Source organism: Octopus sinensis, linkage group LG1 (genome assembly GCF_006345805.1).
Source record: "Octopus sinensis linkage group LG1, ASM634580v1, whole genome shotgun sequence".
Classification (NCBI taxonomy): Eukaryota; Metazoa; Mollusca; class Cephalopoda; order Octopoda; family Octopodidae; genus Octopus; species Octopus sinensis.
The window spans coordinates 57,473,368-57,489,509 of NC_042997.1; the positions used below are offsets into that span (position 1 = coordinate 57,473,368).

The window sequence follows — 16,142 nt, forward strand, 5'->3', positions numbered from 1 at the left end:
ATGCATGTATCTGTATACATAGACACATACATATGTATGCATGCAAACGTACATACACATGCATGCATACACAAGTAAACACGTACACGTAAACACATACACGTACACATTTGTATATACATACATATATACACATGTATATAGAAACATACGTAGACATACATATGTATATACATATGACATACATTTGTATATACATACATATATACACATTTGTATATATATACATATCATCAATGATGATGATATATAAATACACATGTGCATACATACGTGTGTATATATACATACAGATGTATATAAACGTACGTATAGACACATACATTTGTATAGACACATAGGAATATACACATACACAAACATGTACACACGTACACGCGCAAGAGCAGACACATACACGTACATACATATACACATATATTTGCATATACGCACATACATACATTCATATGCACACACACAAGCATACATATACATGCATACATAAATACACACATATATATGTACACACGCACGTACACACATACATACGTACGTACACACATGTACTTACATATGTATACACATATATACATGCATATACTCATATACATTCATATGCACACACACATATACATTCACATGCACACACACATACATGCATACATAAATACACATGTATATATACATATACACATACACACATACATAAACACATGTACACACACGTACATACACACACATACATACGTACATACACACACACACGTATACGCACGCACATACACACATACCCATACATACATATATACACGAACGTACTTACATACATGCATACACATACGAGCATACATACATGCATGCATACACGTACGTGCATACATACATGTATACACGTACATACATACATACACGTACTACATACATACATACATACACGTACATACATACATACATACACGTATACACGTACATACATGTATACACGTACATACATACATACATACACGTATACACGTACATACATGTATACACGTACATACATGTATACACGTACATACATACATACAAGTATACACGTACATACATACATACAAGTATACACGTACATACATACATACAAGTATACACGTACATACATACATACAAGTATACACGTACATACATACATACAAGTATACACGTACATACATACATACAAGTATACACGTACATACATACATACAAGTATACACGTACATACATACATACACGTATACACGTACATACATACATACACGTACATACATACATACACGTACATACATACACGTATACACGTACATATACGTACATACATACACACATACACACATACACGTACATACATACACACATACACGTACATACATACACACATACACGTACATACATACACACATACACGTACATACATACATACATACATACACGTACATACATACATACATACACGTACATACATACATACATACACGTACATACATACATACATACACGTATACACGTACACGTATACACGTACATACATACATACACATACCCACATACATACACGTATACACATACATACACGTAGACACGTACCCACATACATACACGTATACACGTACCCACATACATACACGTATACACGTACCCACATACATACACGTACCCACATACATACACGTACCCACATACATACACGTACCCACATACATACACGTATACACGTACCCACATACATACACGTATACACGTACCCACATACATACACGTATACACGTACCCACATACATACACGTATACACGTACCCACATACATACACGTATACACGTACCACATACATACACGTACACGTATACACGTACCCTCATACATACACGTATACACGTACCCACATACATACACGTATACACGTACCCACATACATACACGTATACACGTACCCACATACATACACGTATACACGTACCCACATACATACACGTATACACGTACCCACATACATACACGTATACACGTACCCACATACATACACGTATACACGTACCCACATACATACACGTATACACGTACCCACATACATACACGTATACACGTACCCACATACATACACGTATACACGTACCCACATACATACACGTATACACGTACCCACATACATACACGTATACACGTACCCACATACATACACGTATACACGTACCCACATACATACACGTATACACGTACCCACATACATACACGTATACACGTACCCACATACATACACGTATACACGTACCCACATACATACACGTATACACGTACCACATACATACACGTATACACGTACCCACATACATACACGTATACACGTACCCACATACATACACGTATACACGTACCCACACATACATACACGTATACACGTACCCACATACATACACGTATACACGTACCCTCATACATACACGTATACACGTACCCACATACATACACGTATACACGTACCCACATACATACACGTATACACGTACCCACATACATACACGTATACACGTACCCACATACATACACGTATACACGTACCCACATACATACACGTATACACGTACCCACATACATACACGTATACACGTACCCACATACATACACGTATACACGTACCCACATACATACACGTATACACGTACCCACATACATACACGTATACACGTACCCACATACATACACGTATACACGTACCCACATACATACACGTATACACGTACCCACATACATACACGTATACACGTACCCACATACATACACGTATACACGTACCCACATACATACACGTATACACGTACCCACATACATACATGTATACACGTACCCACATACATCCATGCACACGTATATAATATATACACATATATACATCAGATTGGAACCTGTTGCAGCCTTCTTTGCTTGCCAGCCCTCAGTGAAGCCTTCCAACCCATGCCAGCATGGATAGCGGACATTATACAACAATGACGATGAGACATTATATATATATGTCTCATCCATGCTGGCATGGGTTGGAAGGCTTCACTGAGGGCTGGCAAGCAAAGAAGGCTGCAACAGGTTCCAATCTGATGTATACATGTGTATATATGTATGTATTAAATATGTGTGCATGGATGCATGTGTATACATGTATGTGGGTACGTGTATACATGAATGTATGTATGTATGTATGTACGTGTATACATGTATGTATGTGTATACATGTATGTATGTGTATACATGTATGTATGTACGTGTATAAATGTATGTATGTACGTGTATACATGTATGTATGTATGTATGTACGTACGTACGTAAGTCGTAAGACACCTGCTGTTATCCTGTTATTAACCATTCTTGTTTTTATTTTTGTTTTTTGTATTTATATTCATCTCTGTTGCGTTTACATACGTTCCTTTTTCCAAGAGATCTAATGCTCACAGCTTAGTTTTTTCTTGGGGCTGTAAAAGCTCTAAGAGTTCATTCGATCAGTTACCTGTATTTTATTGCCAACTTAGCAACATACACATGGAAGGATGCATCATTACTCATGTAAATGCCCAAGTCTCACACTGACTGTGTCTCTGGGATTGCTATCCCTCCAGGTCCAGTGTATTTAATTGGTATTGCATTTAGTTTTGCATGCTGATAGCACAAGGCTTGAAACTTTTCAGCATTAAACTGCATGCTATTCTTCTCGGCCCACTTGTATATTTCATTCAACTCACATTGCAGGAGCATAATATCTTCAGGGTTCTGTATCGCCTGTGAGACTTTTGCATCATCTGCATAACTTGTGATCATGGCTCTCTGTGTGACTGAAGGCATATCTGAGAGAACCATTATGAACAGTAGTGATCCTAAAAGAGTGCCTTTCCCAACTATGCCAAGATCACACAGTTTGTGACATATCATTCCATGATCAACTTTATCAAAGGCCTTTGCAAAGTCAAGATATATCACTTCCACATTTGAGTGGTTGAGCAGCTGTTTCAACACCCAGAATCAGTGTTGTGAGAGCTGAGTCAGGCAGCTTCTTCCTGGTTGGAAACCATGTTGGGTGTCACAGCAAGTCATTTTCCTCAAAGAAGGTGATTAGTTTTCTTCTGACTATTCATTCCATGACTTTGCTGATGTGCGAGGTCAGAGAGTAGGTCTGTAGTTTTTGACCTCTGCTCTGCTACCTCCTTTATGAATAAAGCATATTTTACCCTCCTTCATCTCTGAAAGAGGGATTGCAGTGGTCTTACTAGGACTCGCTTACATGCTGTTAGAAGGATTGCTGGAAATCCATCAGGGCCAGTAGCTGAGTTCAGGTTCATTTCATCTATAGCCCTTATTACATTGTCTACTTTTTTATTGATGTAATCAATCATCACTGCTTCTGATTTTATATCTGCAGTGGTAAAAAAAAAGTCAGCTGGATTGCTGACTTATAAGTGTTCTAGGGGTGGAGTGAAAACACTTTTGAATTGCTCGTTTAGTATTTCATTTATCCTCATCGGGTTTCCTGTGAGTGAACCATCTTTTTCGAGGAGTGGCCCTACTCTGCAGTGCACTGAAGTTGTTTTTGTGGCAAACTTGTAGAAGGCTTTGGGGGTTAGATTTTATATTGTCTATAGTTCAGGTTTCTTTGTCTGCTCTTTCTTTTTCATGGGAGGTTTGCAGATTCTTTTCAATCTCCAGCAGTTGTATTTTCAGTCTGGATTTTTCACTGCTTTCAATTTGCTTGTTTAGGCGATTTGAAACTTGAGTATGCCATCTCATAAGAATTTTCCTCTCCCTGGGGATTTTGTTCTTGTGTACAGTGGCCGTTCTCTCCAGGACACATTTGTAGCATATGGCTTGCATTACAAACATGAATTGTTGAAGTTTCATGTTGATGCCTGATGAGGAGAGACATTTAGGCCACTTTTGTTTGAGGATCTCTCTCAATTTGTTTCCAGTTTGCCTAACGGAAGTTCAAGCTGGAAAGATTCTGAAAGTTTCTTGTAGGCTGCATGTCCATGGTTTTCTTTGGTCCATACATGGTCAGCTCTACCATGTTGTGATCTGAGAGTAGCGTAAGTGTCACTTTCATATTATGGATGAAATCCATATTATTTGTGAAGCAGAGATCCAGTATATTACCTGCCCTAGTTGGTTGGAGTACTATTTGTTCCATGTACAAAGTGTTGAGGTTCAGAATGGACTTCACCTGTGCTTGTTCGCATTGTGCCATTCCTGGGAGAGAAAGCCCTCAGGACATCTGACAGTGGGCAGATTGAAGTCACCCATAAGAAGTACACTTATGTGGTGTTCTAATGTAACTAGAACTTCTTTTTATGTAAGGCGGTCTTCAAACTTGTCTACATGATTCAGAGCATCTGGAGGGCAATATGTAGTACATATAACTATTTCAAGTTGTCTTATATGTACATTTAGTGTGTTACATACTGAATCTGAGTGTGACAAAAGGACCTGGGATGTGAGGTCTTCACAGATGTAGATAGCAACTCCACCATGACTCCTTTCTTTTCTGTCAGTCCATAATACAACATACTATGGTATATGTATTTCTGCATTTGCTATATCTGGTTTCAGATGTGTTTCCATAAGTCTTATGCATATGGCTTGATTGCATGCAACAAGGTCTCTCAGGAAAGGAATTTTTGTCCTGTTACAAAGTGTTAACAGTCCTCTGATGTTTAGTAAGATCACCAATGTGATGACTATGTTGTTGCCAGTGGTGTCCACTTTGGGTCCATTTACTATGGTGGTGTTGTGTATTGGGGATAGACCCATGTGAAATATGTATATAGATATGTCAGTTGGGTGTGAAGCTTGGGTATTTCCAGAGAAATGCTCAACCCAAATACTGAGTTATCAACACTGCCTGGATCCAAACTAAGGCCAGAATACTTTTGGTGTAGAATTTGTGATCAAATTCATCATCATCATCATCATTTAGCGTCCGCTTTCTATGCTAGCATGGGTTGGCCGATTTTGACTGAGGGCTGGCGAGCCAGATGGCTGCACCAGGCTCCAATCTTGATCTGGCAGAGTTTCTACAGCTGGATGCCCTTCCTAACGCCAACCACTCCAAGAGTGTAGTGGGTGCTTTTTACATGCCACCGGCACAGGTGCCAGTGAATCGACGTTGGTAACAATCATGCTCGAATGGTGCCCTTTTACATGCCACGGGTACGGAAGCCAGTTGGCTGCTGCGGCAACAATCACGCTCGGATGGTGCTCTTGGCACCCTACTAGCACGGGCACAAGTGCCAGTAAGGCGACACTGGTAACGATCATACTCGAATAGTCGCTCTGTCAACGATCACACTCGTATGGTGCTCTTTGCACCCCACTAGCACAGATGTCAGTCATCGAATTGATTTTGATTTCATTTGCCTCAACAGGTCTTTGCAAACAGAGTTTAGTGACCAAAGAAGGAAAAGGTATGCATAAGCGGGCTGGTTACACTCCTGGCATAGGTCACAGGTTATGGTCTCATTTGGCTTGCCGGGTCTTCTCAAGCACAGCATATTTCCAAAAGTCTCGGTCGCTAGTCATTTCCTTGGTGAGGCCTAATGTTTGAAGGTCGTGCTTCACCACTTCATCCCAGGTCTTCTTGGGTCTACCTCTTCCACAGGTTCCCTCAACCACTAGGATGTGGCACTTTTTCCCGCAGCTATCCTCGTCCATTCTTGCCACATGACCATACCAGCGCAGTCGTCTCTCTTGCACACCACATCTAATGCTTCTTAGGTCCAACTTTTCTCTCAAGGTACTTACACTCTGTCGAGTATGCACACTGACATTACACATCCAAATACAGAATATATACATATACGCACATACATATACATACATGTGTATATACCAGGCATGTAAAAAACACCATTTGAGCATGGTCATTGCCAGTGCCGCCTGACTGGCTTCCATGCTAGTGGCACATAAAAAGCACCCACTACACCCTCAGAGTGGTTGGCGTTAGGAAGGGCATCCAGCTGTAGAAACTTTGCCAGATCAGATTGGAGCCTGGTGCAGCCTTCTGGCTTGCCAACCTTCAGTCAGACCGTCCAACCCATGCCAGCATGGAAAGCAGACGTTAAACGATGATAATGATATACAAATATGTATTCATAAACATACATGCAGAAACGTGTATATACATACATATGCACACATATATATTACACATCCATCCATGAGGTCAGCTCAATTTTGCTCCAACACTTTCTTAGTGTACTAGTTTTGATAACATTTCTACCATGGACCCTTAGATGACAACCTGGTTACTTTGTGATAAATGTAGCAAATAATTTTGTTTATTAAATCACAAACATCAACAGCAGTTCTAGCCTTATACACTCATCCAAAATAGGCCTTTGGCCCAGCAGTATCTTAACACATTTTTGGACATAAATGATTACAGTATAATGACTAAGCTGTTGGAGCTTTATACATGCTGGTCTCCCTTCCATTTACAGATGACAAGGTCTACTGTTGAAAGAGTGGTGTGCATATACAAACTGCATAATCAAGACTATCTCTGATCCCTGTACTATGCAGAGCTTTAACATCCTGCAGTTTTCAGTGTTTACATTACACTATTTGAAGGACACTTTAAAAATTTCTCAAACTGTGGGATATTGTTTTTACTTATAGATCACCATTCACTTATATTCAGTACAAGATGCTCTCAATGAGGAGTGCTTTTTTTTTGTGACATCATAAAATTTTTCTTTGGTTTGTCTTGGGGATGCTTACTGAGAACAAATTTTCTATATAGTAATTGCTTGCAAGCCTGAAATCATCAAGATGGACATGGCCAACCCATCAAATATTGCAACTGCCTTTTTTCAGCATCTCTCCCAGTTATTAAAGATATACATTAGATTCAGAATTCATCAAAGGCTGAGGTTATGTCTCATGCCCCCCTACACACACAATTCAGGCTTACAACATAAAAATACACTGCAACATAATTTCTTTTCCTCAACAGGCGTTGATCTATTTAACATTATCCCAAAACAAATCAAAGACGCAAAGGATCCTATCACCTTCAAACCAAACCTGGACAAATTTCTTCAAGAGATACCTATACCTGGAAACATCCCAGTCAAGAAGTTCCCACTTGAATGGGCCATGATACCACAAAACTTTACCAAAAAATGACTCAACAGATCTTGTCAGGCAGTGCTATCAAGTTAGACCATGGCCTAAGCCAATTTTTGGCCGGACATATATGCAAGTTATACACACACAGAGTAAACTCCCTCTTATCCAGTACAGACATAACGAGAACTTTCAAGCAACCAGCAAACCAACATTCAGAAAAAAAAATTAGAACCATGGAAATTTTTGCTAATTTGTGTTGGTATTAAAAGAAAAAGTTACTTCTGTATCTGAAACAGAACCTTACTTCTCGAAGTACAGTATTTTATTTTACTGAATTTACAGTAATTGACAGGCAGGTAGACAGAGATATTCATATATATGCACTATCGAGCGTGTGTGTATGTGCGAATCCGCAAGTGTTTAGGGATAATGAAATTTGTTTGGACTGTGATTCAAATCTTACCTTTGAAATATGGAAGGATTGTATCAGATGTGGAAACAGAGTACTAGTAAAATGCACTTGAAATACTTTTATGTTTGTTTTTTATCATTGCACAGCCATGCTAGTTGCAATCAGCTACCATGATTTTGGTGATGCTGTAAATCAGTGGGTAGTAGTGTATTTATTTCATAAGAATTTTAATCATAACTGTGGAGGGTATCTGGAATCATTTGTGTGTGGGATAGAGGGAGAGAGAGAGAGGAGGGGAGATAGGGAGAGAGAGGGGGGAGAGAGAGAGAAACCGCTGTCTTTTGCTTGCACTTTAATTTGGTCAGAAGGGAAGGGGACCGTAGAACTACTGTTTCACATTTCATATGATTAGAATCAGAAATGAAGCTAATTATGCTGTTTTTAATGAAACGAATTATCGTTACATTTTCTTTTCCAATAGCAAATTTAACGGAGAAATCGTGCTGTTACAGTGGGCGATTTAGGTCTATGAAACAAGAACAGGCTTCCACTGTTACCAAATTTAACTAAACACGGCTTTAATCAAACAGAGGCTACAGTAGAAGTCACTTGTCCGAGGTGCAGCACAAATGTACCGAACCAGAAATCATTTAGTTGCGAAATGAATCTCTTAGCTACACAACCCCTGTCTACGCCTAATAGGCTTGAGAAAGGAGGGGGCGTATTTGATAACTCAAGAAAATAGTGGGACGGTCTTATCAGGAAAGCCTTTCGTCATACGTCTATTGTCACAGCTATACTCGAGCTTTTAAAGAATGTGTATACATTTTTCAAAGCTTTTAGATAAATACTGGATTCCATCATAAATGCAAGAACCACAGTATATTTTAAATTACCTTGTGCCCAGCTGCTTTCAATTTAAGCTTTTCGTTAATTTCGAGCTTGAAACTAAAATCTCACTAAGAACAAAATGGTGCTAAATCATACACCTCAAACAAAATGCCGTTTTTTTTTGGTTTTTTTTTTTTTAAGTGAAGAAATGATGGGAGGTGGGGGAACAAGTCATAAAAAGAACAATGTATTCAAATTATATAAAATATTTTGTAGAGAATGTTAAAATGCTTATAAAAATTAAATAAAAGTGAAAACTATTAAAAAATAAAAATACAAACATAGATAATTAAATAATACTTATAACTCTAGCAAGAGTTATAAAGTTATTAGTCGTCCTAAAAGTACTATCCAATAATATTTGAGAAAATCGCTTATTTGAATCTGCAGCATTTCAACAGTTAACTGCCCCTGGAATTTTGACGCTTTAAGTATTCCTTAATAACTTGGTTCAACATAGAAATGCAGTAGTAATATCATGAACGAAAATTTTTCCAAGTATTCTACCTTCTTTCTGTTTCATATGTAGTAAAAATTATATCAATTATACTAACAGATTTTCAGTTATTGCCCAATGCAATGTGAAACCGATAATTAAGAAGCAAGAAAATACTTATTTTTGGAATAATTCAGAATATAGCTGCGAAAATGTCCCTATTAATTCTACCTTAATTAATTAAAATAGATACGAACGATCTAAGATAATGAAACTAAATGCAAATAAAGCGAAACTGTTCATGAGTTATTCAAAAGTGATGTTGCAGACATTTATTTTTTAATAATCAATGGATTGAGGTCAACAGAAAATTAAATATGTCAGACTTATTGTCATAATTAAGCAACACTTTCATTATTACATCTGTTGCAGATGAAAAAATTAATGTTATAATATACCATAAAAATGAAGTAATTATCTAAAAACTATCGAAAGGGAGGCTAATTTCATAGAGTATAAGCCATTCTAAATAATCGAGATTTCATCGTTTATTCAGTCAGTAGTGTAAGTAAACGTGAGTGAAAAGGGCGTGAGAAAACGAAGTTTACGAAGAAAATCTGAAGTAATTCAATCATAAGTGGTTTATTAAACTACATTTCAATGGTAATTACATCATACATATATATATATAGGTTCATATTTTCACAAATGAAAGCAGTCATGTTTTAAATTTTTTCTTGAGGAATATTAAAATTATTCGCTGAAAAGAAATGACTGAAGTTGAGACACGAATAAATTTAGTTTAAAATAAACATCTTTAACGGATTAGCAAGTACGTAAAATATTGAAATCGTAACTCCTTCCTACAAAAAAATTACCCTTCATAAAATTTTTAAAAAACTCTGATTCGGCCAACTTACAGGACACCATTCATTACTAACAGCAAAAAAAAAAAAATGGAATATTTATAATCGAACAGATTTTTTATTTCAAGTGAATTACGTATAATGTACATTGGTTTCTTCGACATGGGTTCATTTATTAAAAATCCCCAAGATTGGGCAGAAAATGGAGCATTTTAAACACGTCATGACAGTCAGTCACCACTGTCAAAACATTTAAGAATTTTAAAAAAACAAAAAGGAATTAAATTATTCTTTAGACAAAAGGAATAATTCACTTTCATGTTAAAATATTAGACTGATGATAGATGTCAAAATGAATTTGATGAAACCGTTGTGATTATGTACAATTAAGATGTCAAATGAACTGAAACTGGATGTTCAAAAAAGAAATGTTTAATTTTTCTCGAAGATTAATTCACTAACACCTAATTGTAAACTAATATACAAATGAATAAAAATTGAATTTAAAAAATAAAGCAGCTTAAAATGCATTGTAACTGTGATATTTTCAAGCATTTTAATTGAAAATAGCTTTAAATTTCATTTTACATTCTTGCTCAGATATTGCAACAAGTGAGTTAGTTCCTCAAGAATGATTCTAAATTTCGAGTCCATTTTCAGATTATGTCGAAAAGGATAGAAATATTTAGTAGTTTGCTAAAATGTATAATGACAAATATATCTCACGGGAGAATGCTGACAAAATGACAGTTGGCAAAAATTTGGATATAAGAAAATCTTAACAGTTTTTAAATAATTACTTAAATTATTATTGATATGATCACATGGTTGCCACCATAGAATTAAGATAATAGAAATGCCTAAGGTTGAATATCTTTCAAAATCGCAAAGAAAAAAAAATCATAGCATTTAGAAAAGTATTTGACGATTAGTAGAACGAATTTCAAGAGCTAGAATGCAGTGAGGGAGATGACAGTTGATGGTGTAAGTGAAAGATGAAAAATGAAAGCTCTTAGGTAAAAACGAAAGCTTCGCATAAGATTCTAAGTATGCGGTGGGCACAATTTCAGGGACCGAAATAACAGATGCTGACCGTTATAAAACAGGTAAAACACTCAGCATCTTTTCGTACATGCTCGTTTTCTTTTTGACAGCGTTTTCGACTAAATTATGATACATACAGTGGCAGTTGTTGATTTATACTACATTCTAAACAAACAATAAACGCAATATTTAAAAAGAATATACTTACCCTAAGACATATGTAGGGTAATTTTTATCCTTACTTTTCCAAGGAATTAGAGCGCCATCTTTTCCAAGTAAATGCTTTACTGAGGAATGATTCAAGCCATACGTACTGGCACGATTTTCACGCTTGCGTTTCAATTGATTTTGTTGATTTAAAACATTATGGTCACCATTCGTTTGTGTATTCTTTCCATCGAGTATATTAATATAATCCAAAGATATACATTCTTGAGATTTTTGGTCCGAATTTACTAAGTTACTGTTATTGAGGTACATGCTGTCCACGCCTAGTTGCGCCTCCCAAATTTTAGTCCAAAGAGTATGGGCTCGTCCAAGATGCTCCGGTGGAAACCAAGCAGTTCTTGGATCCATATACCTGCGAAAAAGAGGCCTTCCTCGTCTGGTTCAGTTTATTTTTTATTTTCCTTTTTTAAATCTCTCTTAGATTAACCAGACTCTGGCGGTGACCTTTTTCAAGCGAGGTTAGAAAGTCGGTGGCCGACTACTTTTCAAATTTTTCAATGATGAAGAAAGTAGTGCGCATGTGCCACTGTCCATAGTTTAATCGAAAGAATGGAATAACATTGCGGAATTCGAAAAACGAAACCTTTTTTAAATACTTTTGATTTAAAAAGAAATCGTTTCTATTTTCTAGACTTATTTTATTCTAACTTGAATTTTTTTTATTTTTTGACATGTTTATAATAAAAATAGCATAACATAAAATATCAAATTTCTCCTAAAAGTGTACCAATCTATATATATCTGCAAATATTAGTAGTAGTGGTGGTGGTGGAGATAAACGATAAAAAGACAGATTGGAAGATGAGGAAAATTCTGTGGTCGCTTAGTAGGGCTTCAAACATAATATATCGTTAGTTTTTTCATATATTATATTATGTTAGCATATGTTTATATTATAATTAATTATAAAACTCCACACAATTCCATGCATCATATATATATATATATATATATTATATATATATATATATATATATATATATATATATATATTGACATATATTATCATATATTTATATTATTATCAGATATTTATATTGCTATCATATTAACAAGCTCCACACAACTGTATCACATGCGTGGATTAAACGTTGTTGTCTAGGGGTTTTAACGTCAGAACATGTATTCTATATTATATTCCTTCTTTATCAGTTACATTACGCAATCGAATATTTGTGATAAAAAATTGCAACATGTTAATGCCTGGCTCCTTACTTTCTTTCGCTTTATGAGTAAAGTTTGGTTTGTTGTTGCTATGACATGATTTATGCGACCTGGAATATTTTCTGACGCTAATTATTACTTAGATAATCTATGAACATTTTTTTTTAATCCGTTGAAGAATGTGTAAATGATAATTTTTTTTTTATTTATTCTATAACGAAAGTAACTCGTATTTTGACATTTGAACGTAGCACTCCGAATTCGTAAAACGTTACTCCCAAAGCCAGATTAGCCTAACAATAAAATTGCATTTGGTACAGGTCTCGCGTTTCCAGAGACTGGCGTTAATAGCTCTCAGTTCTGATCCGATCTGGATCTTTTCTAAAAGAAGGCCAGATTTTTCTAGTTAACTAAACAATTTGAAACTTCGTATACTGGTAGAATGTCAAAAGAAAACATAATTGTAAACCAAAAGGAAAACGGAATTGTAATTTCTAAGTTTAACGTTGTTTAATAATTCGAATTTTAACCAATGGTATTCTTTGTTTCGAGCTCATATCATTTACTGCCTCTCAAAATATTGTTACTGTGACGTAAACAGCTATTTTGTGACGTAGTTAACGTAAACATGTAAATAGCTAAAATGTAAACATCCGCTTATCGTAAACAGCTAAATTCGCTTGGCATCGTACACAGCTTTTTCAGTTCCCTAGAATTATATTTGAAACAAAATAAAAAGAAAAAGATTCATATGCATAAATATCCATCCTTAGACATCAGAAAGATAAGAAATGCAACAAAAATTTTAAATACCGGATCTTTACCTTTTGACCTACAGATTTAAAAAATAATTTTTTCTAACTAAACACTTTCAAACTTCGTGGAGTATATATAAAATTTGTGTAGATCCTAAATAGCTAATTTCTTTTTGAAAGTCTGAGTATATATAAAATGATGCCCAGAAGACGACCAGAATGGAGGAGAAGGGTCTGGAAGCTTAAGGATCCTGCAAAAAGAGATTGAGAGACATATTACTCAAAGCTGTGGAAGACAACTGGAGGTTTCTACAGGACAACCTTTTGATGGCTAGTGACCAGATCTGTGGATGGTGCAAAGTTTCCTCTCAACCCAAGGTAACGTGGTGGTGGAACAATGTTGTTGACAGGGCTAGTAAGGAAAAGAAACAGGCTTTGAAGGACTGGAAGACCGGTGATAGCAGGGAATTGTATCAGACTGCCAAAAGAGAAGCTAGGAGATAGGTTTATTTGGCCAGAGGGGAAGCAGATAAGGAAAAATTTGCCAATGTTCTGCGCCGTGATGACCAAAGACTTGAAGTATTTTCCTGTTGCCAGACAGTGTGTGAGAGAGAATCGAGATGTCCTAGGAGAGAAATGTGTCCTCATGGGTGACGGTTCACTTGCTTTAAACGAAGCTGCAAAGAGACAGGTTTGGAGACGCCATTATGAAAGTTTGCTAAATAAAGTGAATGAATGTGAGAAAGAGAGTCTGCCGAATGCCAGCCCAACAGAGGGACCAGCTATCTATCTAAATTGACAGTGCCTTGGTAGGTAAAGCAATTAAGGGTATGAAGACAGGGAAAGCCCCCGGACAATCAAGAATCACCACAGAGATGCTCAAAATATCTGGCGGTGTCAGCTATAGCCTAGTCAACCAGGTGATACATGAAGGAGTCATACCCAATGACTGGTGTAGCAGCACCATAGTCAACTGCTAACAAAGGTAAAGGTGATGCATTAGATACAAATAATTACAGAGGTATCAAGTTGTTGGATCAGGTAATGAAAGTCACGGAGAGGGTCATAGCCCAAGTAATTAGGGAGAGAGGCAGTCTAGATGAGATGCAGTTTTGGTTCGTGCCAGGGGAAAGCACCACTGATGCTATATTTCTGATAAGACAGATGCAGGAGAAATAGCTAGTCCAAGATAAAACTCTGTACCTGGCTTTCATTGACAGGGTCCCCCGATCCCCTATCTGGTGGTCAATGAGGAGACTAGGGATGGATGAATGTTTATTGAGAGCTGTACAAGCCATGTACAGTAAGGTGACGGTTGGCAACGAGTACAGTGAAGAATATCGGGTAGGGGTAAGGGTCAACCTAAGATCAGTCCTCAGCCCTCTCTTATTCATTATAGTTCTCCAGGCAATAACAGAGGAATTCAAGACAGGCTGCTCCTCTATGCTGATGACCTTGCACTAATAGCAGAGTCACTGCCGGAACTGGAGCCAAAGGTTAGGGCATGGAAGCAAAGTCTAGAATTGAATGGCCTTAGGGTTAACCTAGCCAAAACCAAAGTTTTAGTTAGTGTGCAGGCTCTCAAATCACAAACTTCTCTGTAGAAAAGGCATTGGTAGAAACTCCATACGATGCACCCGGTGTAAGCTATGGACACATAAAAGGTGCAGCAATATCAAAGGAAGGTTAACTGGGAAAATTATTTCTTGTGTGTGGCAGATGCAGTGGGGCAATAAACACTGAAGGTGTTCAGAAAACAGCTTCCATTACATGCCTGGGGAAGAAACTAGAAGTAGTAAACACTTTCTACTACCTAGGCGACCAAGTATGTAGTGGGAGTGATTGCTCTGCGAGTGTAGCAACTAGAGTAATAATAGGCTGGGCAAATACAGGGAGCTCCTACCTCTGCTGACAGCTAATGGCCCCTAACTCAGAGGGAAAGATGGACTGTATGATGCATGTGTGTGAACTGCCATGCTATACGGTAGTGAAACATGGGCCATGAATGCCGAGGACATGCGTAAGCTTGCAGTATGCTTGAGTCAAGTAAAACCAATACCGTAGCTGGGGGCCGGTGACCCGCTAGCTGGCACCTGTGCCGATGGGACATAAAGAACACCCACTACACTCTCAGAATAGTTGGCGTTAGGAAGGGCATTTAGCTGTAGAAATTATGCTAGACTAGATTGGAGCCTGTTGCAGCAGCTGGCTCTCCAAGATTTCAGTCAAACTGTCCAACCCATGCCAT

The 16,142-nt window shown here is 37.2% G+C and overlaps 1 protein-coding gene across 1 annotated transcript in view; it reads right to left on the reverse strand.

The window, feature by feature from the left end:
• LOC115217386 (terminal nucleotidyltransferase 4B) overlaps positions 1–12,499 on the reverse strand; it is a 61,721-nt gene extending 49,222 nt beyond the window's left edge. The window contains exon 1 of the mRNA XM_036511579.1: positions 11,956–12,499. Within this exon, the coding sequence (XP_036367472.1) occupies positions 11,956–12,323 (368 nt within the window). The 5' untranslated portion in view covers positions 12,324–12,499. The remainder of the gene's footprint in view (positions 1–11,955) is intronic.
• Positions 12,500–16,142: the final 3,643 nt, after the last annotated feature.